The sequence below is a fragment of the Misgurnus anguillicaudatus genome, chromosome 13 (genome assembly GCF_027580225.2).
Source record: "Misgurnus anguillicaudatus chromosome 13, ASM2758022v2, whole genome shotgun sequence".
Lineage (NCBI taxonomy): Eukaryota > Metazoa > Chordata > Actinopteri > Cypriniformes > Cobitidae > Misgurnus > Misgurnus anguillicaudatus.
The window spans coordinates 14399678-14424826 of record NC_073349.2 but is presented as its reverse complement, the minus strand read 5'-3'; the positions used below and the strand labels follow the sequence as shown (position 1 = coordinate 14424826).

Below are 25149 nucleotides of genomic sequence, written 5' to 3'. Positions count from 1 at the left end.
AGGAATATATATTACATGGCAGCATTGCATTTTTAAGCAGATACGGTTTTTAGGGGAATATTTTGATATATTTTGATCATATTAAACTGTTTGTTTGCAATAAATGCTTTTGCTGTTTCTCCTCGCTTTCTTTCTGTCTGAGTAGGGCAGCGATGTGCGTCTGAAGAAAACCCAGTGAATAGTAATGAAGTAAGCTTGTGTGTCTATTTGACGGAGCAGAAGAAGAGGGGAAAGAGGTGGGGGCTTTGTGTGTGTGTGTGTGTGTACTATTGCAGAGAGAGACGGAGTATAGAGCACTACAGGGATGCAGAGGAGAACAGAGGCAGATGAACAATCCCTCTTTCCATTCCTTCACACCTGCCCTGTTTTCCGTGTGTGTCAGATGAAAAGAGTAAGACGTGCAGCCGAACCGAACATCGTCTTTCCCACCTGTTCATTGCAGGATTTTTAAATGGAAAGAGTTCTTAAGATATATAGTATTGAAATTTTTGCAATTTGTTTTCTCTTCCACCAGTTTTCCAGCAAAAGTATGCCGGAATTCCTTCAAGAGAGGTATTTTGGAGATGGTGGTGTGAGGAAAAAAAAGAAAGAGACAGACAGTGAAACAGAAAAAGAGCACTGGAGGAAAACACGGCGAAGAGGTAGAGCACCTGCACAGAGACCCTTATGTTCCTCCATCAACCTAATGGGGCACTACAAAAGAAAAGACCATGCAACAAAACACTGAAAGAAGGTAAGACGCATTTATTTGTTGCATCTGTTTTTGTTATTAATATGCAATGTATATTATAGATTTTATTTTTTATAAAGCACAGTCCTACGCCTATATATATATATATATATATATATATTTTTTTTTTTTACATAAAGTCATCCTACATAAAGAACGTTCTTGGAAAATATAACCTTGATATCTTTTGATATAAGATTGAAACTTATAATTATGAGATTTTAGCCTCGATTTCACAGACGGGTCACATATATTCATGTAAGATGGTAAAAGTATGATCTCAACAGTTGGTCGTGAATCTGCCCTCCCCACTTGAAATGCCATCTGATCGGCCATGAGTTTTGAGCCCCACCCATCCGAGATGCTGTGCCATTGAACTTCCTAAATGGCTGCTGTGGGAAACCTCCGACTAAACAATAATAAATGCATTTGTGTTCAAATGAGAGAATTCACCTGAAAAGGGCATGTTCTGGTGGTCCCATTCAGTAGCGGTTGAACCATCGGACTATGAAGAGCACAGCATCCGGTGTCTGTGTGACTCAAATATCAGTTGTGGTGTTGAGTAGAGGGGAACGCATACAATAGCCCCCCCAACCCCATCTAAAAGGTATCGGCTCAGTGCCAAAACTGAAGCACAAGGACTTATTGAATGCAGTAAGACAGAGGCTTAGTAAAGAATGGGGCCCATTTTCACCCTTGGTTCAGATTTTTTTCGGGTATGTGAAAATGTTCAAACTTCTTTTTGTTGAATTGCACTTTTCGGTTCAACACTTCTTGTTTTCCAAACTAACATTGCACATTATGACCAGATTTAGAATTTCTTAAGGCTTTTTGTGAGACTGTGGACTGCCCCCAAGGTTGTTGTATTTTTGTTGTAGTATTTTGTTTATTTTTAATAGCATGGTACATATGAAGAGCTCAGATGCAAAAGCCAATAAACGCCACCTCCGTTAAAAATTAGGTAATGATCTTAAAGGTGCAATGTGTACGTTTTATAAGGATCTCTTGACGGAAATGCAATATAAAATACATAACTATATTATCAGTTGTGTATAAAGACCTTTCATAATGAACTGTTATGTTTTTATTACCTTAGAATGAGACGTTTTTATCTACATACACAGAGGGTCCCCTTACATGGAAGTCGCCATTTTGTTTCTAACGGACAAACTTTTTTACTAAGTTGTCTCCAACGATGACATGGTTGTCCGGTGGCGGCTACCGTAGCTTTTCTATGCGTTTCGGTGAACGGTGGACTGAAACGTTGGTTGCAATTTGCAACCTCACCACTAGATGCACTAAAATTTACACACTGCACCTTTAAAGGGATAGTTTACCCAATAATAATATTTACTCACAGGCAGGCCATCTGATATGTTGGTGACATTTTTTCTTCAGTGGAACAATAAAGATGATATTTTGCAGAAACTGCAGTGCCCTGTGATGTATATATTGCAACACTCTGAAAATGCCAGAGTTATTTTTTATCCATGCTGGGTAAATATTGGACAAAACACATGCTGGGTTATAAATGACCCAATGTTGGGTTGTTATTATGCAACCATGGGTTATAATAATCCAGAAATTGTGTTACAATAACCCAGCATTGAGTCATTATTAACTGAGTGCTGTGTACTGTCCAATATTTACCCAGCATGGATTAAAAATAACCCAGACATTTTTAGAGTAAATGTTTCCACCACTTTGAGAGTTCCCATGACATATTGACATCTTGTGAAGCCAATCGATTTTTTGTTTTTGCAAGAAACTGAACAGTATTTACAACTTTATTAGCATAAGTGCAAAGCCTAGATCTGCCAAACATTGATCAAAGAGGTACTTGCGTCATACTGATGGGGCTCTGGAGGCAAAGTACATGCATGCTTTAATATATAATTATGTTTAAATTATACACACAAATGCTGGGTTGTCAGTGCAGTTTTATCAAGCTCTATCATTTGTTGAGTACTGTGATGATTTTGTCTGATTAGCTCGTGAGTCCTACATTAATCTGGCAAGAGTCACAGTTATCAGCCAATCAGAGAAAGACTAAGAGCCTCTAAAGAGAGTGCTTTACTGTGTCCCACAGGCTTGGCATAATGATCATTAGTGTGTTATCTATGGTAATGTCAGTTATTACTGTTATGCCTGAAAAACCTGAATGAGATTATTAACTCTGTAACTCTCTTCTATCACCCATTTTGACAAAATTTTAATTGGCTAGGTTTGCTGCTTAGTCACATACGTGAGACATAAAGCATGAGCTGAGATATGGTGATTTACCACACTTGTCTTGCTGTTGCTATTAGTTATGCTGTTTGAATGAACATCCCTGAACAATCCTCGGTAAGGGGGCGAGATAGCCTTGACTGCTTGATATCTGAGATTTAATGAGCTCTGATACACACTATTGCTATAAGTTAAGGTGTGTAGTGTTACGATCATACACCCACCCGTATGACTGACAAAGACAGAAAACAACAGGTTTTTCATGGGCTTTAACAACCTTTTTTTGCTTAGAAACTAGTACTTTGAAGATTCGTGTGTTATCAGTGTTATGCAGGCTTCTAAGAAGATTATAAATGCCTTATCTTGGATCAGTTTAGGGAATGTTTGGGTGCAAAGATGATATGGTTATTTTCATTATGGGAAGAATTTATAATTTTAGACAGGTTTACATTTTGAACAGGTTTGTGTGCAAATAAAGCAGTTTTACAAATATTTTATCAAAGATAGGCATTCATTTAGTTTTGTTGGTGATCTGTCTTCAAATTGATGAAGTTATTACTGGTTAGCCTGCAAACATTTCAAATGTTTTGGGTTCTCCAAATATTGGTCTGATTTAAAGGGGCCATGGCATGAAAATCTTACTTTTTCAATGTTTAAGTGCTATAATTGGGTCCCCAGTGCTTCTATCAACCTAGAAAATGTGAAAAAGATCAACCCATTAACTTAGTTTTGGTAAACCATTCTCTACAAGCACATACAAAAATAGGTCGTTGAAATTTGGCCCTCTTTATGATGTCATAAGAAGCTCTTATAAGAATAATACCGCCCCCTTAATCTGCACTATCCAATCACAGCACTTCCATTTAGTGCAGAGAAAAGAGAGAGAGAAAAAATAATTGACAGCACAATTGAGTTTCAATTGCAACAAACCACCATCATTGTGATCAGTGTTTAAATTTCATCAGCTCATCTGCATTTTAAAGGACACACCCAAAATGGCACATTTTTGCACACACCAAACAAAGTGTCAATTTTTAACATGTTATAATAAATTATTTATATGGTATTTTGAGCTAAAACTTCACATATGTGCTCTGGGGACACCAAAGATTTATTTGACATTTTAAAAAAGTCTTGTGCCATGGCCCCTTTAAGGGTAATGTCTGAGCTTATCAGTTATCACACTCAGATATGAAATGTTACGTATATAATTTACAGTATGCAAATATATTTGGTAGTCATCACACACACACACACACTTTTGTTTTTAATACATTGTAGAGACTTTACATAATGACTGTATACCCAACTCCTGAACCTAACCCAAACAGAAAACTTTGTGCATTTTTACATTTTAAAATAAAAAAAATTATTATTTATTAATTTATTCAGGGACCATGCACATTAATAATACATAAATATGCTAATTGCGCCAGATTTAGCCAATATTGGCAAATTTTCATTATAATTAGTGGTCCTTTCTTTTTCGTCATTTAGTATGATTTATAAACTGTTGTTCTCTTAGAGACCAAAAAATGTCCCCTAGAGGTAAAAAATATTTGGTATTACTAGCTTTGTGGGGAAATTGGATCCCCACAACGATTACCAAGACCACGTACAGGCAAACACACACTTCATTTTTATTCAGACAGCTTTACAATACACTATGAATATAAATGTTAATCAAATATTAATCTCTGAGATAAACAGTGGATTTGATGACATGTGCACACACACACGCACACACTAATCAGATCTCTGCCAAGCTTTTATGAGGGTGAATGGGCACAGACATTCAATATATTCTTATTTCCATAGAATATCCAGAGAAATAGAGAGCCAGCTGCCAAAACTGACAATATTGGCACAATGTGATGCTCAAAGAAAACAACTGTCTATTATTTTAAACAGATAAACATTAAAAAAATATGATGCATGCTTGTACAGACTGTTATCTAAATAAATGTCTTAAAATATATTTGAATCTTTAAAGAGCACCAATTATCCGATTCACGGTTTTACATTTCCTTTGGTGTGTGTGTATTAGTACATGTTAACAATATGCAAAAGGTACATACCTCAAAGTAAACGATGACGCAAGTTATCGTCTCCAAACGTAAATCTCTTTTCTTGGACTACAACAAGCACACAGATTGTAGGTGACAGTTTGCTCCCTGGGATTGGTGATGTAGTAAAGACTGACATTATCATAATTCCTCCCACTTCGAACTCAGTAAGTTAGCACCTGTGACCGAATCTTTCAAACATGGTAAGGAGCGTCATATTTCCACAACGTACAAATTAGCTGGCCAATCAGAGACACAGCGCTTTTCAAATCAATGAGTTTTGTACAAAATCAGTGCGTTTCAGTAAGAGAGTGAAATCTGGAGCTACAAAAATGTACGGTATGTGAAAAAATAAAGTGTTTGTAACCATAAACCATGCGAACACATTGTATTATACCAAATGCACAAAATAACGTTGTTTTTTAGCAATGAAATAGGTGCCCTTTAATGCTTGTGAAACATTAAACTCTCTGATGAAAAACTATTTAAGTACTGAAACATGTCCTGCAATCTAGACAATAAGAAGCAATGTCAGCACCCACATACATAACATACATTCATATTTATTGCTCAGTGGTAGAGCATTGCGTTAGCAGCAGTATAAAAGGGCATGGGTTCAAACCCAAAAAAAAACACATAAAAATGTATACCTTACATTCTGTATGAGACACTTTGGATAAAGCATCTGCTTAAAGCAACACTATGTAGTTTCCATGTAAAAATGACTTACAGCTCCCCCATGTGGTTGAAAAGCGCAACAGTGCCTGGTATCACACACTCTTCTGCAGGCAGGGGGAGGGGCGGGGCTGTGTGCTCTACCCTCCACCGCCACTTTCAGAGTGTGCTTGTAGCAGCTAGGAGGTTGCTCAGGTTGCAGCAACAGTACAATTTGTCCAGTTAAAAGTTGTTCTAACACTGAAATAATTTTAAAGACATTATTTAAAGGTAAAAAAAACTACATAGTGTTGCTTTAAATGCATAAATGTAATGCGTATGGAGCAAATAAAATTTATTATAAATCATTCATTCTATTACGGAAAATGATCTTAATCAATAATATTTTGTACTTTATTTGGATTCCCAAAACACGTACCTGACTAAGTTATGCGAATAAATCATAGCATGGGTAAATCTGATTATAATGCAGTTAGTATTATGCATTTTATTGATGTCTGATCTACAAATTCACTCAACAGTTTCGGCAAAGACTTAGTTCATTAATCAAATCTAATGAACTCCCTGGGCACCAGACTTGAGCAATGATGTAATTCTTATAGTCTTTTGTCAAAGCCAGAAAGTCAGCAAGACTTCTGGAGTCTAATTGTAAATCGAATGTTTACATAATCCCCTCAGCATTCACCAAGCCACTGTGGAAATCACGAAAGCCTTTTTTGATTACAGCCGTACCTTTAAATTTCTTGTCAACATTTTAATGACAGTTTGAAATGTTTTCGGAGACTGACTGACAAAAAACAGATACCTCCATTGAAGTGGGACGATCGCAGGGTGCAATACATTAAGAGAAATGAATACATAAATAAAGAAAATCCATACTTTTCCCTCAGGAGAAACTTGAAAAAGAACAATGAGATGCAAACTCTTTAATCCTCCCAGGCCAGGGAAACTGAATAATAGTCTCTCGTTTGTTTAATTATTCATGTAGATATATATTTTTTGCGCTTTAATCTTCTCTGCTTTCTGCAACTTGACTCAAGTGGTTGAATCTTAAGACGTGTATCATGATGGTTGTACGTTAATGTTACAATCAAACACAAGTCAGTACAGCCGGTTCAACTCAAAATACTACTGTGCTTTATGGCTTTCTATTCCTATGTGATTTTGATACAGTTTATCATGTAGGGTTCAAAGCCATTAGGTACAGAGTGTCTTATCAACATGACTTGACTCATTACATAAAGCTCCTGAGATCAATAACGCTTGTTGCTAAAGCACTTTTGTTGTGATTTCTGCTAAATTTTCTGTTGAATGGGGTAAAAGTGCATTTAGAAGTACTTACAGCAACATAATACTCTTTCAACAGATATCAGGATGCCAGAGTTGAATGTATATGCAATGGCAGCCTCTTTATATTTATTTGCTTCAAAGCCTGACCGCGCAAGGTTTAGGGGTGATGTATATTCTCATTTGCCCTCTCTTCCATCATGGTTTCCTAGGAGAAAAGATGCATTCATTTGAGAATGAACAGAGAAAACAGTAAACAAAAAAGATGAGACAACCAGGGGGGGGGGGGGTGTGATGGGGCTTGGGGGTTGGAAACACATTGGTTATGCATGTAGATGAGCGAATGAATCCCAGTCTAATCTGGGCAACAGGCAAAGCATTTCATTTCCCGAATAAGGATCTGACTAAATCACAGTTCATCCACTCGGGATGCACCTCAGCAGTGAAGCATCTGTGCCCGCACCCGTCGTGACATGAGGGAGACGGAGCATGGTTGTGATGCACGGCACGTTTCCAGTTGGCAGATCCTTCTGGACTCTTGAAGCTTATTAAAGTGGCTTGTAGTACAGGATAATCCTTTTGCTCAGAGCCCAATAGAGTAATGTATCAGACAGATATAAGCCTGGTGAATAACCAAAATGCAGCCAGGCCAGCATAGAATCCAAAACCTACATCCTGTCAAAATAAGAAAAGAATAAGGAAAAAATATCTTCGTGTATAAATAGCTATTTAAATAACATAAGCAATTATTGACAGAAAGCTCAGCAGTGAGTCCATTGCAATATTCATTACATTATTACACTATTCATTATTTTAACTAAATGTAAATATGTCAAGTTTGAACTAAATCAATAACAAACACTAACAACATAATATACTTTTTGCAGTTGCCATTTCATTGAAGAAAAGCGGGGGAACGCCAAGTGTGTGACGTCACTTATTGTCCGCGGAAGACGTCATCACGCATCCAGGTAACGTTTCATTTGAGTTTAAACCGAGGGACGTTTGTTTAAAGCACCGTTTGGAGCCTCATATCAAAAGTGAATCATATTTCACTTTGTACTCAGTGAATAACACTACTGTTTAAGCAAGGTGAGTCTACAAAACAAACAAAAAAATATTCTTCAGTCTAAATAATTTATGAACTAAGATGTTAATGTGAAATGTGCCACACGCCTGCAGCCTGCAACTTTACACGCCGTATTTATTTAATAAATTACTTGACTGCGTTTCCATTTTTAAGTCCTAGTTTTGGTGTTATTTGATGCTCACGTGTTAACACTACAGATTTAATCATGGCGTCATGTTGTAAAGTCGTGTTTTAATTTGATAAGTTAACGTTACATCGTTTGCTCTTTTGAACCAGCGGTTCCTAAACTTGGGTGCCCGAGTTAATGTTTGTATGTTGTAAGTTAATGGCGGAAAATATTAGTTGTCTTTAAATATTTACATATTGAACTAAAATAAACTTTATATGTCAATGTTTTAGTTTTTTATGAGCTAAAGAAAGCTACTAGTTTCCTCATCTCCTGATTACAGGCTTCGTCACTATAACTCCGCCTTTTTCATATGAAGTTTTATTAACGTTAGCATTGTTATTTAATAGCTTGCTATTACATTGATAAATTAAAATGGACAAACGGCATCCTCTCACCAGGAGGTATGAAACAACAGTTATTTTATTTTATCTAAAACTGACATTGATTTTAATGCTTACCAGTATACAGTGAATATTTGTGTATTGCAGTTAAATGTAATGTAAATGTGAAATAACGTGGTGGTCTGTTTTTTTTGATAGTTAATAAACACTAAACAAGTGCAGGCTCCTAAAAGTTTAGGAACCAAAAATGAATGAATCAAGAGTCAGGGAGCACATATAGGGAGACGTCTGTGAGTTGAGCAGCTGTTGTTGGTGGCACGGCTGTTTTGACGCTCTCGAAACACAGTGAGCCCACTACAGAAAGCTTCTTGGGTGACAAAGCCAACCGGTTTGTATTGAAAATAGTTTGGGGTGTTCGGTTTTATTAGTTCTTCACTTCACACCTGCTGCAGTTTTGTTAATGCCAGCGTTTATTGAAGACCCCGATCAGTTCTCTGTAGAGAGACTGAAGTCTGAGCTTATAGCGAATAATGTGGAGCTGCCACCCGCCGACAGCAAGAAACGTGTTTATTTGGAGCTTTATCTCACAAGTGTAAAGACAAACAGCCCAGATTTTTCTAGCGACGAAGAGGACGACGGTCTTGTCGGCGACGTGAGTTGATAGCGCTTTTACTGCTGTAGAGGTCACATTAATAATGCCTGATATTATTATCGGAGATTTAAAATATATTGCAATGTGCAAACAAACAGATATGCGTGTTTGTTTTTTGCTGCGCAGGGCAATCGGTGTATGACACAAAGGGCCGCAAAACGATTGGCTCTCGCGGTAGCTTGACGTCATACTCCAATTTGTCTGCGCAGCACTGCATGAAGTCGAACACAGCTTCTGTAATAAAAGTTCTTAACATTTTCTTATTATCTATCTAACAGTGTAAACCAAGTGGGTTGATTTGTCGTTTTATGATGGATGATACACGCATGGTCTTTGCTTTTATTCGTACACAAACTGTTGAGGAATTTGTAGGCAATGGGTTGTCAGATCTCTATTATAGTTAACGTTATAACAGTTACGCATGTCAAAACACCACAAAACTTTTCCTGTGACCGAAACATTTTTAACTGTCAGTATAGCATTGCGTTAGTAGTGCAAAGGTCATAGGTTCAATATTAAGTACGGCTGCATAGCGATTGATCGCGACTAATCGTTTGCAGAATAAAAGTTTTTGTTTATATCATATATGTGTGTGTACTGTGTATAATAATTACGTATATATAAATACACACACATGCTTGTATAATTTAAAGATTTTTTATATTATAGATTAAATATTTATATATAATATAAATATAAAAATGTATATACACATGTAAATACCTAAATATCTACATTTGTGTGTATTTATTTATACATAATTATTATACACGTACACCCACATATATGATGTAAACAAGAACTTTTGTTTTGCAAGCGATTGGTTGCGATGAATCGTTTATACAGCCCTAATATTAAGAAATGTGCATACTGATAAAGTATAGGCTACATTGCTCACTCTCTTTCTTTTGCTCTGTCTCTCTCTTTCTCAAATTGTGAGTGTAACTGATCTCTGGTGGCATGCAAGACCACTGCAGGTGTTTGTGGGGGGCAGAGGGGCCCGTCAAAGGGGGCTGGGAAATCTGGGTCACAGCCATCTTAGACTCAGGTGTCAAATTCTCAGTTTATGATTAGAAGTGCTGACCGTGATGACCAGTGTGTGATCACAGTATAAAGCAGTTTGTCTTCGGCAGGTTTCGTAACAAACCAACAACCCTTTTTTAGTTTCGTAAAGTATATACACTTTTTAAAGAGTTGGAGATTGTTGCACTTTCAGTATGGCCCAAAACCATTAAGATTCATTACATAATGCATCTTGTATTAGTTTGCCACTGTAGATAGATGGTGCATGGACAAATCGTTTAAACCATTTGCGATACATAATGAAGCACTAACTCTCTGCCAGTTGTTATTATATTTCTAATACCATAGCGTCAATAGTTATAGCATCAAATAACTCTCATAACTTAAGTTTATGCTAGAGGGATAGCCGAATAAATGTTACAAGACTGCTCAGATGAATACAATGCACTGTTAATGGTTCAGAACAGATGGGATTTTTGTAATATTCATGTCTACACTGCAAGTCAAATATTTATGTAACACCCTTTTCATAGTGACAAAAAAGCTTTGCTTTTGTAATTCAAATTTTTGTATACATTATTGTCAAATTCCCCTGCGATTTAATAAAAGTGGGATATTACTGAATGTTACAAAATGACCAACTTTCCATCTCAAATGTGTAGAAGTTTGATTTAACAGCACATTTTCCCCCACACATCTTGTTTTGCTTTTCATCATGTAAAAAAGTAAAAATCTCTTTTTAGCCTGAATATTGTATGAGTTGGGAAACTGCTAGAGCAGCTAATATTGAATGTGGCCTCCTTTTTAGAATCTATCAATGCGTATATGAGGGCAAAAACAGCGCAGAACAACAGTCTATTGAGTATTGCGTGAGTCGAGGTTCACCCTTTGGCAAGCCAGTGTCAGTGTGTGTTTATTAGATTATGCTAAAATGTGCTGATTCCACAATCCGCTGTGATGAATTGCTATAATTTCTCTGCCTCAACAGTATTTTTGATTAAATTGTGTGTTGTTTGTGTATTTCACCGTGCAGGTAGAGAACGAAGAGGTGTCAGATATGGTAGACCTGCACCAACTGACTGATGACCAGCTGAAAGCCATGCTGCTCCAATATGGAGTCAAAGCTGGACCCATTGTAGGTCAGTCCATCAAATTGAAGTCCGTTCCTTTCAAAGCAGAAAATAAACTGAGCAGATGCAATAAAATAGTGTGTTGTTTGTAAATAGCTACTACTAGAGCCTTATATGAAAAGAAGCTGCACAGGCTGATGGAAGGTCCAGCACAGACATCACAGCACAGTGTTAATGGCACAGCTTGGACTACCCAGTACTCTGACAGTGAGGAAGATATTGAGGGAGATGAAGATAAAGAGTCAGGTAAGAGAGCAAATAGTTTTTTAACCCTTTGTTGTCAAATGCAAATTTATTGCACTTTTTTTTATAGTAAGCTTGTGTATTGATGTTCCTGCTAGTAATATGATTTTGTTTTATTTTGTAGAGACAGAGCAACACCTTTCTAAAACTGCGTCCCAGACAGAGAACAGCACAAGCAGAGTGAGTGTCACAAAATCTCTAAATCTGTGTGTTTACATGTGTACATATTGCTTGAATTTTTGTGTATAAAGTTGCAACAAGCTATCCATCACTTTCTTTGTGTATCGTCATAAATGATGTATGTGGCAGAGTCCGGGTGTTTCAAACAGGTCCTTGATCATTACTTGTCATTTCTACTCTTCTCTGGTGGCATGATGAAATTTAAAGAGATACTTCACCCAGAAATGAAAATTCTGTCATTTCTTCAACCTCAGGTTGTTACAAACCTGTATAAATTTCTGTTTTGCTGAACACAAAGGGAGATATTTGTAATCAAGTAGGAAACAGGAGCACCATTGACTTCTATAGTAGGAAAGAAAATACTATGGAAGTCAATCGTGATCAAAAACGGTTTGGTTACACACCTTGCTCAAAATATCTTCCTTTGTGTTCAGCAGAGCAAAAAATAAACGAATGATGACAGAATTTTCATTTTTGGGAGAACTATCCCTTTAATGTCTTTTGGTTTCTAGTGGTTTAAACAGTTGCACCACACTGTGGTCAAAGTTGGTATGTCATTAAGTAATGTTATACTAAACTTCATACATCCACAGATGGGGACGTCCTCTAAGAGCAAAGATTTTTACCCGCAATGCTTTTTACCCTCAGCTGGATGGGTAAATGTACACCATGAGCTGATCTTTTGGCACAAGTCTCACATAATTGTTTGTTTTTTGCGGGGGATAAGAGTTAAAAGGCACAAAATATTTTCTTGCACAAGTTGTTTTGATTTTGGTCACCCATTGTTATGTCTTCTATCATACTGTTTTTTTATAACCAGTTATTTTTCTTTGCACCTTTGGTTCTCTAGGCACATTGCACTGCTGGATTGTGGGATTGTTGATTTCCAGATGATTGAGAGTTCCAGGTCATTTGTGTCATATTGTGCACAGTTTACTTTTGTCCTTCACACAGTTTTGCTCGTTGCAGGGAAAGACTCGGCACAGGTCTGCATCAGACACCAGCAAAAACGGTTCTTTGATTTTGATCGAGTCTCCATGTAGATCCTTCAGCATCTCTCAGATGGTGGAAGAGGGAAGTGTGTATATGTGTGCATAGCCGAATGTGATGCTAAATTTGAGCTAATATGACAAAAAAGCTACCCTGGAGACATTTAGGTTTAAATATTGGAGTCATAAAGCAAATGCTTGTTTTAAGGGGAAATTTCTTTCTAGGGTTGGCTCAGGGGGGCATGTATACCACCCCTGCTTTTTTATTGTTTTGTGCCCCAATTTTCGAAAACGCTCGCACTCTTGCGTTTTTCGCTCTCAGCGCTAAGCGCCCAGAGTTGAAAAATGTTTAACATTGGGGGAAATGTTCAATGAGTGTAAAGTGTGTACACTCAGTCGCAGTGGAGGCGGGGCGGCACAAATCATAACAATCAACCGCTGCATCGTTCAACGAATGATAAACAAAGCAAAAGTATGTACTGGCAAGCACCCACAGTCGGTGTCAACGTACATGCCCCCCCTTAGTCAATAACAATTATGACTAGCTTAATAATAAAGTCTGTGGTTTGCACCCATTTAGATACATAAATTATATTGTTAATCCCCTGTTTGACTTGTATTGTGAGTATATATTGTCGGATTACACTTATTTTGTCTGCAGATTGAGAATAGATTCAGTCCTCAGTCAAAACAGACAGAAATCGAAAGAAGGTCCGGTCAAAGATCTGACTATGTAGCAAACGGCAAGACCCCGCAGGTTTGCAGCCACACACACAGACAATACATTTTTATTCTAATGCTCAATAAATCTCACATAATCTCTGCTTTTCTCATAAGGATTTCATGAGGCTAAATAAAGACACCATGACCGGCAGATCCCTGTGTTTAATGTCTCCGCCATCCCATCAGAAACAAACCGTCACAGTAACTGCTTTCTTCTTTCCTCTCAAACTTCCTCTCCTCAGGGTCCGTCTCTTCATTTGTCCTCACTGTTTCGGTGGATGTTTAATTCAGCAGGCTTGCCACATTGCCTCAAATCTAATGGGCGTCCTCACTCTTTCTATGTCCTGTGGGAAATCCCTCAGAATTCTCTTCCTTTTTGTGTTGCATTGAGTTTCTACATCTGAGAGCTTAAAATTGTGTGAAATGTATAAAAGAAAAATCAAGACGTGACATCTGTAGTTAATTTTTGGGGACAGTCTGGTTTTTATTTTCTTCCTGCTGGTTCAAATGTAGGCTGTTCAAAGGTACGATGAGTAGCCATGGTACAGTAGATCTGTCTACCGTCTAACTCGTCATCAGTCATATCAAAAGGACTTAGGCCCTGTTTATACGTGGAATTAAGATGGGTGATTCTCATGAATCCAGATTTAGTATCCAGCATCAGAATTTTTAAAAAGCCCTTGAAGCCAATTTAATTTTGCACATATAAGATTAAAGGTGCAGTGTGTACATTTTAGCGGCATTTAGTGGTGAGGTTGCGAATTGCAATAAATGGCTTAGTCCACGGCTCACCCCTCGCTTTTCAAAACACACAGAGAAGCTATGGTAGCCGCCACCGGACAAACATGTCATCGTTGGAGAGAACTTAGTAAAAAAATTGTCCATTAAGGGCTTCTGTAGAAAAATAGCAGCACAAAATGGCGACTTCCATGTAAGGGGACCCTCAGTGTATGTAGATAAAAAGGTCTTGTTCTAAGGTAATATAAACATAACGGTTCATTATGAAAGGTCTTTATACACCCCTGATAATATAGTTTTGTGTATTATTTTGCATTTCTGTCAAAAGATCCTTCTAAAAATTACACACTGCACGTTTAAGGTCTGAACTTACTATAACCATTAATTTTAGAGGATTTAAAAAATATTTCCTATAGAAATATTTCATTTTTTTAGATTATCATTATCAAAAATTATCATTACCGCAACATGATATTAAATTAAATATATGCATTTACAAACTCATGTTTCGGTAATGAGAACTACAAAGTTGTCTAGGTAGTAGGTACTATTACAAACAAAATTTTTAACTTTTATCTGGAGAGAAAAAGTAAGAACTGCTTAACTGGTAGCCATCTTGAATGTCACAGTCAATTATGTCCCTTCCAACAATTTTTTTTTTAAATGTAAGTTGTCTTATTTTTATAGCATTTAAATTTTTTTATCAAAATGTTTCATGACACCTCATAAGTCTAATTTCGTGAGAATCACCCAGATGCATTTTGATCGACCGGATCATAAGTGGACAGCGCTAAATACAGGTGTAAATGAGGTGTGAAACATTTTGAGCTCATTCACTTTCGACCTCCTATGTTGTTGGACCAAAACACATCTTAATATTATAAACAGCCTTTTAAATTATGGTATTTTTGTGGACATTCAGCTCATGTGAGGCTCAAATCCTGTACAATAGAGCAGTTTTTGTTGTTTTTTTATTTTGGGTTATCGTAGTTTTGTTTTCAAGACTTTCATTTAGAAAAGTCTGCACTTATCCTTAAACATTATGCACCCTGCAGCTAAATGATTGTCTTTCTTGTACTGCACTATAAAATGGATTTGTAAAAAAAAATGTTTTTGTAAAGGTTTGCAAATGTACAAAAATGCATAATGGTTATAAAAGTCAATGCGAAAATACGGTTTCTTCTAAACTTTTCGGTTTATTATGCATTTATGCATGAGAATTTTTTTTACACTAGGGTGGTGCTCTTAAATCATTCCTGTTCAAATCTTTCACATTATGGTTTTGGGCTGCTCATCCTCTGTATTCACTCTCCCCAGTCTTGTTGGAGTTTTGGGACATCTGGTTCACTCCGTACCTCTCTTACAGAGTGCACTATTAAATCCTGTTTTTCTGATACCTTATTTTTGGTTTCCAGGATTCTGCAACTGATGTTCTCACAGAGTTGTTCCCCGACACTGCCAAAACTCCCACTGGAATCTAGTGAGTAACGCCTACCTGTACATTTAACTTCTCTTATTCTAACAGTAAAGGTTTGTACCAACATGCTTGCTTTTCTATCTGCAGCGCTACAAAGAGGCGACCTATAAAGGGAGCTGCAGGCCGTCCCGTGCAGTTTAAATACCCAGAGATGCCTCTACTAAGTCCCACTACATTAGAGAGGCAAGAGATCCAGCAGCGTCTGGTGCCTTTGTGGGTTCAGATCCTTGTCTTTCTCCTGGTGGCCTGTCTGCTTTACATCATCTACTTGTCCATGGAAGAGCCACCGTCCAATCCTTTCACTCCTCTGCTAGATGGGCTATACGAGTACATGCATACAACTGATTCTGCTGCTTAGGTCAACCATACACAGGATATAAACACAATAGTTATGTAAATACTAGGCGTCCTGTCTTCTAATCTGTCTCTGTTGGATAAACTGTGTGGACTTTGGACTGAATGAAAATGAAGACGATCTACATCACAACGCTACTTTGGGTGCTAAAGTTATTCTGTTAATCACAAACCTGCCTTAGAAAACAGTATGTGATTTTAAAACTGAACGGTTACTGATGGTTTGGGTAGTTTAAGGTGTTGTCCGTGCCTGATTGATCTTTTACCATGTATTTTATGCAGGTTTTCCTCATTTAAAGTTAATGTGGGTTGTTTGTACCTTTTCTTAATTCACAGTGACACAGCAGACTTCACAAGGGAACATTTACATTCTGTCTTATCTAGCTGGACTGTTATGTAATGCATTATGCCCTTTCAATTTTATAAGTTATTGTGTACTGATGTTTGTTTTTATGTGTGAGTAAATAAATAAATTTGTTTTTGTCCTAAGATTGTTGTGTGTGTGGTCATAAAGTTGTATCTATCATGCCAGCAGAGGCTGCTTGTGATGAATTACAGGTCGAGCAATAAAAATGTGAACCCTGATCGTGCAAAAGCCGTGAGATTGCTTTGACAAAGTGTCATTTGTCTTGAACGTCCTGAAAGATGAAGATCAGAATTCCCAAGAAGAGATTTTTTCTAATACTACTGGCAATTGTTCTTCTTCCCGTTTTAATTTTGTTTCTTGTTGTGATAGGCAGGACATTTACATTCAACTTGAACACAGAGCTTGGACAGTGGGAAAATACAACCATCATTTATCCAGTTTTAAATGCTGAACAGAAAGACAGACTTCTGGCAAATTTTAAAGGTAAAAACACAAGAACATATCAAGTTTATTTTAGCACACACTTTATAGCTTATTAATATGAATTTGCTTAATGTGAACTTTTTATTTGTGTTATTTTGGATATAGTACATTTATTTACCAAACACCTATTTGGGCAAAATATGCAAAAACCTCATGCATAAACTTTCTGGACCCCATGCATAACCACAATATGGACATTTTATTAAAAAAAAATGCGTATTTCATTGCTTATGACTTTTCTTTGTATCTCTTTTAGAGGCAATCCAGCTTCCCACCGTGTCGTTTTCAGAAACACAACAGAACACAAGTGCCCTGCATGAATTTGACCTGCTGCTGAGAAGAGGTTAAAGATTGATTGTTAAATATAATACTAACTGGAAAATGGTCTTTAAATTGTGGGACCATATTATAATAATGATGCATAAGTGGTAATTTATGTTTTAATTTGCACAGCTTACACATGACGAGTGAAAGGTTGAAAGGGTACCCCGGTTATAAACACATGTATGACGTAATAGATTAACACTAGGATTGGCTATACTGCACTGAAAAAAATTATTAATTGAATTTAATCAATTTTTTAAGGTAAGTGGTTGCAATCAATTTATTTAAGCTACATTTAAACAAAAGTTTTATATTTTGTTTTACTTTACTAATCTTTTTTGTTTAAATGTAGCTTAAATAAATTGATTGCAACCACTTACCTTAAATTTTTTTATTAAATTTAATGAATCATTTTTTTCAGTGTGTATGCATGTGAAATTAAAAACACTACGGGACAGTTTCCCGGACAGGGATTAGACTTCTCCTAGACTCAAATAAATGTAAGAGCTGTCCAAACTGAAAACAATTTGCACTGACATATCTTAAAATACATCAGTGCCCTTTGTTTTGCCTCAAAATGCACACAGGTAATGTTTTTAGTAAGGCATGTTTGTTAAAACTAGTTATATTTCCTATTAAATCTAAGGCCTAGTCCTGGCTTAAGCTAATCCCTGTACGGGAAACCACCCCTACAAAAGTCATAGCTTGATCAACGTTGAACTCAACAACTTTGATCAACTCAGAGGACGCCATTTTGTTTACAACTTCACTGAAAAAAATGATTCATTGAATTTAATCAATTTATTTAAGCTACATTTAAACAAAAAAGATTAGTAAAGTAAAATAAAATGTAAAACTTTTGTTTAAATGTAGCTTAAATAAATTGATTGCAACCACTTACCTTAAAAAAATTGATTAAATCCAATGAATCATTTTTTTCAGTGTTAAAGGGGGTCGCACACCAGACGCGCCGCACCGTTCTAAAAAAAAATCGAACACATTGTTTTCTATGAGTATACGCACACAGGTGGCGCCTGTCCGCGGCGCCCAGTTTTGACTCAGGAAGTTGCTCAAATCCCTGTCGCCCCACAGAGCATCACTCAGTTTAACATTAAATAACATCATATTTGTCCCAAATCGTTAGCGATTAACATTGGCTTCTAGCGTATATTTTGCATTTTGAAGTACACGATATCAGACTAAGCTCACGTCATTTAATGTGCACTTTCGGTTTAAGAAATCTCTGAGTTGTCCTAGACGCAACGCGGCGCTGAGCTGCGTGTCCGGTGTGCGACACCCTTAATACGTGAGGTCAAAAGTTTGCAATCAATTATGGTTCAAAACCATAGGCTGTAAAAAAAGTGAAGCTGCCAATGTCCCGATATGGCGCTGACATCTTGGGTCTTGAGTCTGTGCAGTAAAGATTTTGGGACCATCCTGCGCAGCATGAGCAGGAAGTAAAGCAGCGAAATCAAGGCCCCGCCCTCGCTTTCGCATAATGCGCATATCACAGCTGTCCATCATGACGTTACACCACCGTTTTTATAGTATTAAATAACTAACTAAAAAAAACGTATTTTAAAAACAAACACTTCACTGAAAAAAATGATTCATTGAATTTAATCAATTTTTTTAAGGTAAGTGGTTGCAATCAATTTTTTAAGCTACATTTAAACAAGTTTTATATTTTATTTTACTAATCTTTTTTGTTTAAATGTAGCTTAAATAAATTGATTGCAACCACTTACCTTAAAAAAATTTATTAAATTCAATGAATAATTTTTTTCAGTGTTGAATTTACATCAGCGTGATAAAAAAGTTATTTGAAGTGTAATTAAATTGTTTAGTTGGTCTCAAGTCCCATGAATAACATGGGGGAGGCGGGGTGTATGACCTATACTAGGACCAGTCACTGGGGGGCGATCGAGACATTTTGGCCTCACTTTTCAGGGCTTGTGCGGCAGGCTTGTTCAAAACACACATTAGCCGTTTCTCAATACCAAGTACCCCAAACTCGGACTTGTGTCCTTCGTAGTTCGAACTTGCAAGTTCAGACTCGGAAGAACGAACTCCTGACGCGAAATGCATTCTGGGAAACTTCGCTGTCATAAGTCCACACAAGTCTCCTCCGATGCATCCTCGATAAAATGGGCGGATCAAGAACACATCCGGGGATTTTATGTGAACTTGGGCTTGATGCGAACTTTGAATTGGAACAGTACTTGGGCCGCGACTGATGACGTTTCACAAGTCCACAAGAACGCAAGTACAGACAAGAACGCATATTGAGAAACGGCTATTATTTTCCACATTCCGTACATTATTGTTGCTCCTCTATGCCCTGCCTCCCTGAAACGCATTGATTTTGTGCATAGCTCATCTGTCTGAAAGGTCAGTGTCCTCTGATTGGCCAAGTAACCAGAACGTTATGATTGGCCTGAGTACCTTTGTCGTCAGACAGAAATGTGACGCTCCTTATCATGTTTGGAAGATCAGCTTCTAATGCAATACAGACAGAAGTTAATATCGGCTTTACTACCTTATCAATATGAGCGGAATCTGATCTAGAAAATGCAGATGGCCAAGCTGATCGATCAACTTTACCAGCGCGGCTTGAGCAGAACGTAACAGATTGGTTAGGTAAGGATACTAAAACATCAAAACCATGTCTGCTTTTGTGATCTTAGAAACGATAAACAAGCAGCGCTACTCTGCACCGCACAAAACTCGCGTTTGAATCGTGGTTTAGTCGGTAGTAAATTCTTTAAATACAAAAACATAGACCTTGTTCATACTGTCGGTCAAATCCGATTTTGGTGCATATCCGATGTGACAGACTCACTGTCCACGTTGTGTATTACAACTGTTCAGATCCAATCTATGCGTCCTGTAGCATTCTGATGTGTTTGCGTGACGCGGCAGCATGACGTTACCGAAAAGCTGCACAAATACGATCAGAGCAATCAGACTGAAATGGATTTCTAAAAATGCGATTTGAAAAGGATTTCAAACCACCTCTGGATGTAGCCTGAAACGGATTAGAAAAAAACGGATTGAACAAGGTTGTAGACTACTGCCAATGGCGCCCTCTAAGGTTTAAAATGAGTATTACATGTTGGGATTTGTTGAAATAATGAAAATATTTAATGTTTCTATCAATAGATTTGAGTAGTACAAGGCAAATTTAAACTTTTGTGTGATATTGTTGTGCTTTGTTCCTTTCACAGCCTTTCCAAAGGTCTTCTCATCCAGCCTGGTCAAACATGAGACAATATCAACCTACAGTCACCTGTTTACAGTGTCGGGCACTGAACTCGATCTGATGCCGTACATGTTACTGGCACACATTGATGTAGTGCCCGCCAATGAGGCGGACGGATGGGATGCTCCTCCTTTCTCTGCTAAAGAAATGAATGGCTTCATTTATGGACGAGGGACCATCGACAATAAACAGTCTGTGATGGTACAGTATGGTGAATCAGCAGTGCTTCATAATAATACATGTGTTCAGAATCTGCTAATGATATTTACTCTTAAAGGGGATTCTCGAAGCGTTAGAACATCTACTGGAGAGAGGTTACACCCCTCGACGAAGCTTCTACATTGGTTTGGGTCACGATGAGGAGGTCAGTCCCAAGATCAGTGGGTCGTCCAGCCTGCCAAACAAAATAAACATGATTACTTTCTTCTGTTTTGTCAGGTGCATGGCTTACACGGTGCAGTGAACATTGTAAAGCTTCTCAAGAGTCGTGGGGTGAAGCTTCTGTATGTTTTAGATGAAGGTCTTACTATTATGGATGGAATTATAGATGGCCTGGATGGACCTGCTGCCCTGTGAGACTATGTTAAGAGCAAATGTTTAATTTTATTATATAATTTTGAGTGTGTATTCGAATCCTGGTTTGTGTTTTGTAGAATAGGTGTCAGTGAGAAGGGTCAGGCCACAGTAAAGCTGACTGTTAATACTGCACCAGGACATTCATCAATGCCTCCACGAGAAACCAGTATTGGCATATTGGCTTCAGCAGTCAGAAGGCAAGAGGAAACTTCGATATTTAAAGGGCACCTATTATGCCCATTTTTACAATATATGATTTAATTCTCAGGTGTGTCTGTGATTAGTGCATTAACAGTACAATGTGCTAACAAACACATTAAAAAAGCGTTGGGGTAAAATTAACCAGTCAGTAAGTGGCTGTGGGCGGGGCTTTATCAGTGTGATGTCACCTTAACAAAAGAAACAAAACAGTTTATTATAAAAATTAGCTGCAGGATGAATGAAAATATTGTTAAATATCTTAAAAGTGTGCCATGAGATGCCAATAAACAACAAGGTGCACATTGTGATTGAGTTATTTTTAACCCTTAGCTGGGTCAAAAATGGAGAAACCCAACCATTTGGTTAAAGTAACCCCAAAAATGTTATGTTAAAATATTAATGGATTACCCAAGTGATACAGTAAGTTACAACAAATTTAAGTTTTTATTTTTTTGGTTATAACCTATTTCAGATTGGAGCAGAACAGGATGCCCAATCTCTTTGGACGGGGTCCTGAGCGTGCCACATTTGAACAGCTGGCACATAAGGTAAACACGACAAAAATGATTCTTACAGAGCAAATAGATTTTGTTGAACACTCATAAAAATGCTGATGTACAACCCAGGTTTTTTTTTGCTTTCTAGTTCGGCTTTCCACACAGAATGGTCATGTCTAATCTGTGGCTCTTCTCTTCACTGCTCAGCGGGTAAGCACATCTCCTTTGTAATAAAACACTAAAGTAATGCGTACATGATCTGATCTGTAGTACATTCACATCACAGTATTCTGGAAGGACAGCCAGACACAAATGCCTTTGTGAGAACAACGACTGCTGTAACAATGTTTAACTCTGGTGTAAAGGTGGGCTGTCATTCGTATCTTTTCTCTGTTATTCACACTTTAATGATGGATAAAGATCTCCTATTTTCTCTCTCTCTCTCTCTCTTTGACAGATTAATGTATTGCCGCCATACGCAGAGGCCTTTGTCAATTTCCGTATCCACTCATCTCAGACAGTGGATGAGGTAAATCGCACTCAAATAAATGAATAAATGGCCCATATATATTTGTTTGCAAACAGATAATAGACGACATATACTTAATCTTTATTATTCTAGCAATGAAAGTTAATAAGACACTATTTAAAGGTGCAATGGGACTTGAAATGCAATATAATATACATTACTATATTGTCAGTGGTGTATAAAGACCTTACACATTGAACTGTATTGTTTTAATTACCTTAGCATCTTCCATTTTTATCTACATACTCCGCGGGTCTCCTTACTTGAAAGTCGGCATCATGTTTCTACAGTAGCCCTAAATGGACAAACTGCTATACAGAGCACTTTTCGTCACTATGTTGTCTTAGACTAGTGGTTCCCAAACTGGGGTCCGGGGCCCTCAGGGGGGCCGCGAGATGGTGCCAGGGGGGCCCCAGTTTTATGACATTTTGTAAAATACATTATTTATCATGAATTCTGTGAAATTAAACCTAAAAAAATAAGGCAGCACTACTTTGTGTAATTTAATGTTTTGTTTAATTAAAATGTGACGTTTTAGAACATTTTTTCTTTGGGGGGGCCGCGAAGGAATGCATCGTACACAAAGTGGGCCGCACGCTGAAAAAGTTTGAGAACCACTGTCTTAGACGATGACGTGTTTGTCCTTTGGCAGCTACCGTAGCTGTGGACTCAGTTGTTGGTTGCAATCTCACCGCTAGATGTCGCAAAAAACACACTAATCTTAAAATGCATAAAGGGACACTCCACTTTTTTGAAAATATGCTAATTTTCCAGCTCCCCTAGAGTTAAACATTTGATTTTTACCATTTTGGAATCTATTCAGCTGATCTCCAGTCTGGCGCTAGCACTTTTAGCATAGCTTAGCATAATCCATTGAATCTGATTAGACCATTAGCATCACACTAAAAAATAACCAATAATCAAGGACTTTGCTGCCATAACATGGGTGCAGGAGGCGCAATGATATTACGCAGCACCTAAAAATTGTCCTGATGTAACTACAGAAGAGGCAAGTTTTAAATAGGAAAAATATCGAAACTCTTTGGTTATTTTTGAGCATGATGCTAATGGTTTAATCAGATTCAATGGATTGTGCTAAGCTATGCTAAAAGTGGTACTGCCAGACCTGGGGATTGGCTGAGTGGATTACAAAACTTTAAAAACAAATGTTTAACTCTAGGGGAGCTGGAAAATGAGCATATCTTCAAAAAAAATTGGAGTGACCCCTTTAAAATTCGAAATGAACCAAAACACCACATTGCATGTATAATAATAAAAAAAAAAAAACGTGTTTGGGAGCAGATTCAGTTTGTGCCGTTTCGGAAAGTTATTGTATAAACGTTCACATTTTTTTATAGATGTTTCTTCATTCTTTAGGTTTTGAAACTGGTTGAGTCCACAATATCAGATAAACGTGTGAAGGTAGAGTTAATCGAAGGCTTTGACCCGCTGCCCATCAGCTACTATAATGAATATACGTTTGGCTACCAGATCATTAAGAAAACAGCAAAGGACATTTTCCCTCAGATCACTGTAACCCCCGGTAAGACGTTTAGTCAGTTTTGTGTCTTGAACATACATTACTGACTCTAGAAAGAGCCTTTATTTATTGTTTTGTCAACAGTGGTACTCTATGATTTCCTTTTACAGGGATCTGTATTGGCAACACTGACAGCCGTCATTATACAGAACTGACTTCAAACATTTATCGCTTTGTGCCATCGTGGTACAAACCTGGTGACTCTGCAAGGTAGGATGATGGAGTATAGCATACTGACACGCATACAAACAACAAAACCTAAAACTGTTTATTAAACTATTTAGATTCCATGGTGTGAATGAGAGAATCGCCATTCAAAACTATGAGGACATTATGCTCTTCTTCATGCAACTCATCCAGAACGGTGATGTCAGGAACTTGCCATTACCTCACACATAACATAAATGGAGCTTGAAGGGATGGATTGACACGTCCCCTTTACTTTTATGTCTATTTTTGGTCTTTTTCATACTTATTTGTTTTCAGTCCTGCCTACAATTGCTGTTGGAATTGTTGCTTTTGTCTTGAAATAAATTTCTCTCCCTGATTTCAACTCTGTATTCTGAGTCTTTGTTTATATTGGGCTTTTTTATTTTAAATTAGGGAGTGTTACTCAACAATCTTTTGTTGTGGATTGCTTTGGTGTTGAAGATAACAAACTCAGCGACAGGATTATCAAGGTTAGACTAAAGTGTTTTATTATAAGATCGTACAATCGGAATGCTTTGATAATGTCTGGTGAAAGATTTACAAAGCAGCTCAATAAAGCTTTACTGTCCCCCTATATCACTGTAAGTTAAACAAATGGATGTTTTGGCTGTTTGCGTGATCAATTTGCTTTTTAAGTAAGTGAAATGGTCTGTACTGAGATGGAGAATTACAGTAAATATTTTTTTACAGTAAATTTACTGCAAAGCTCATTAACATTATGTCCTGAATTTGCTGGCCATTATCTCATATTTATTGATTCTCACACACACGTCTCATTCAGCTTTCCTACACATAACTTTGCATCTCAGGTGCTGTTGTTTGAGAGAGGTCATAGGGCGGTAACCTGAGGAACAGTAAAACTACTATGTAATTTTAATAATAGCAGCTTGTATTTTTGATGTATTACCGTGTCAAACTATTACAGCATGATATAGTGTTAAAATGTTTATGTTGCCCTGCACACAAAACTGTTCTATAAATTCATCAAGATTCAAAGACCTGATAAAGACTCTTTTCCAACATGACCAGAAATATTTCATAACATCTGTTACGTATTTAACCTT

The 25149-nt window shown here is 37.3% G+C and overlaps 2 protein-coding genes across 11 annotated transcripts; both read left to right on the top strand.

Moving 5' to 3' along the window:
• The first annotated feature begins 239 nt into the window (after positions 1–239).
• Positions 240–16585, top strand: lemd1 (LEM domain containing 1). Of its 10 annotated transcripts, none has more exons than XM_055188080.2 (12): positions 240–391; positions 515–733; positions 7875–7958; positions 11296–11401; positions 11489–11638; positions 11760–11815; positions 12409–12471; positions 12785–12889; positions 13466–13561; positions 13642–13728; positions 15681–15745; positions 15830–16585. In XM_055188080.2, the coding sequence occupies exons 4-12, from the start codon at positions 11320–11322 to the stop codon at positions 16098–16100; spliced, it is 975 nt and encodes a 324-aa protein (XP_055044055.2). In that variant the 5' UTR covers positions 240–391; positions 515–733; positions 7875–7958; positions 11296–11319; the 3' UTR covers positions 16101–16585. The 10 variants fall into 10 exon arrangements, with proteins under 10 accessions (XP_055044055.2, XP_055044053.2, XP_055044054.2 ...); XM_055188078.2 differs by having other exon boundaries at positions 7875–8079; XM_055188079.2 differs by lacking the exon at positions 7875–7958.
• A 19-nt stretch (positions 16586–16604) lies between these two features.
• LOC129430661 (N-fatty-acyl-amino acid synthase/hydrolase PM20D1.1) lies at positions 16605–24428 on the top strand. Its single transcript, XM_055188070.2, has 13 exons — positions 16605–16946; positions 17203–17289; positions 20498–20733; positions 20810–20896; positions 20971–21104; positions 21186–21305; positions 21782–21857; positions 21955–22016; positions 22093–22171; positions 22264–22335; positions 23713–23878; positions 23986–24085; positions 24160–24428. The coding sequence occupies exons 1-13, from the start codon at positions 16742–16744 to the stop codon at positions 24272–24274; spliced, it is 1539 nt and encodes a 512-aa protein (XP_055044045.2). The 5' UTR covers positions 16605–16741; the 3' UTR covers positions 24275–24428.
• Positions 24429–25149: the final 721 nt, after the last annotated feature.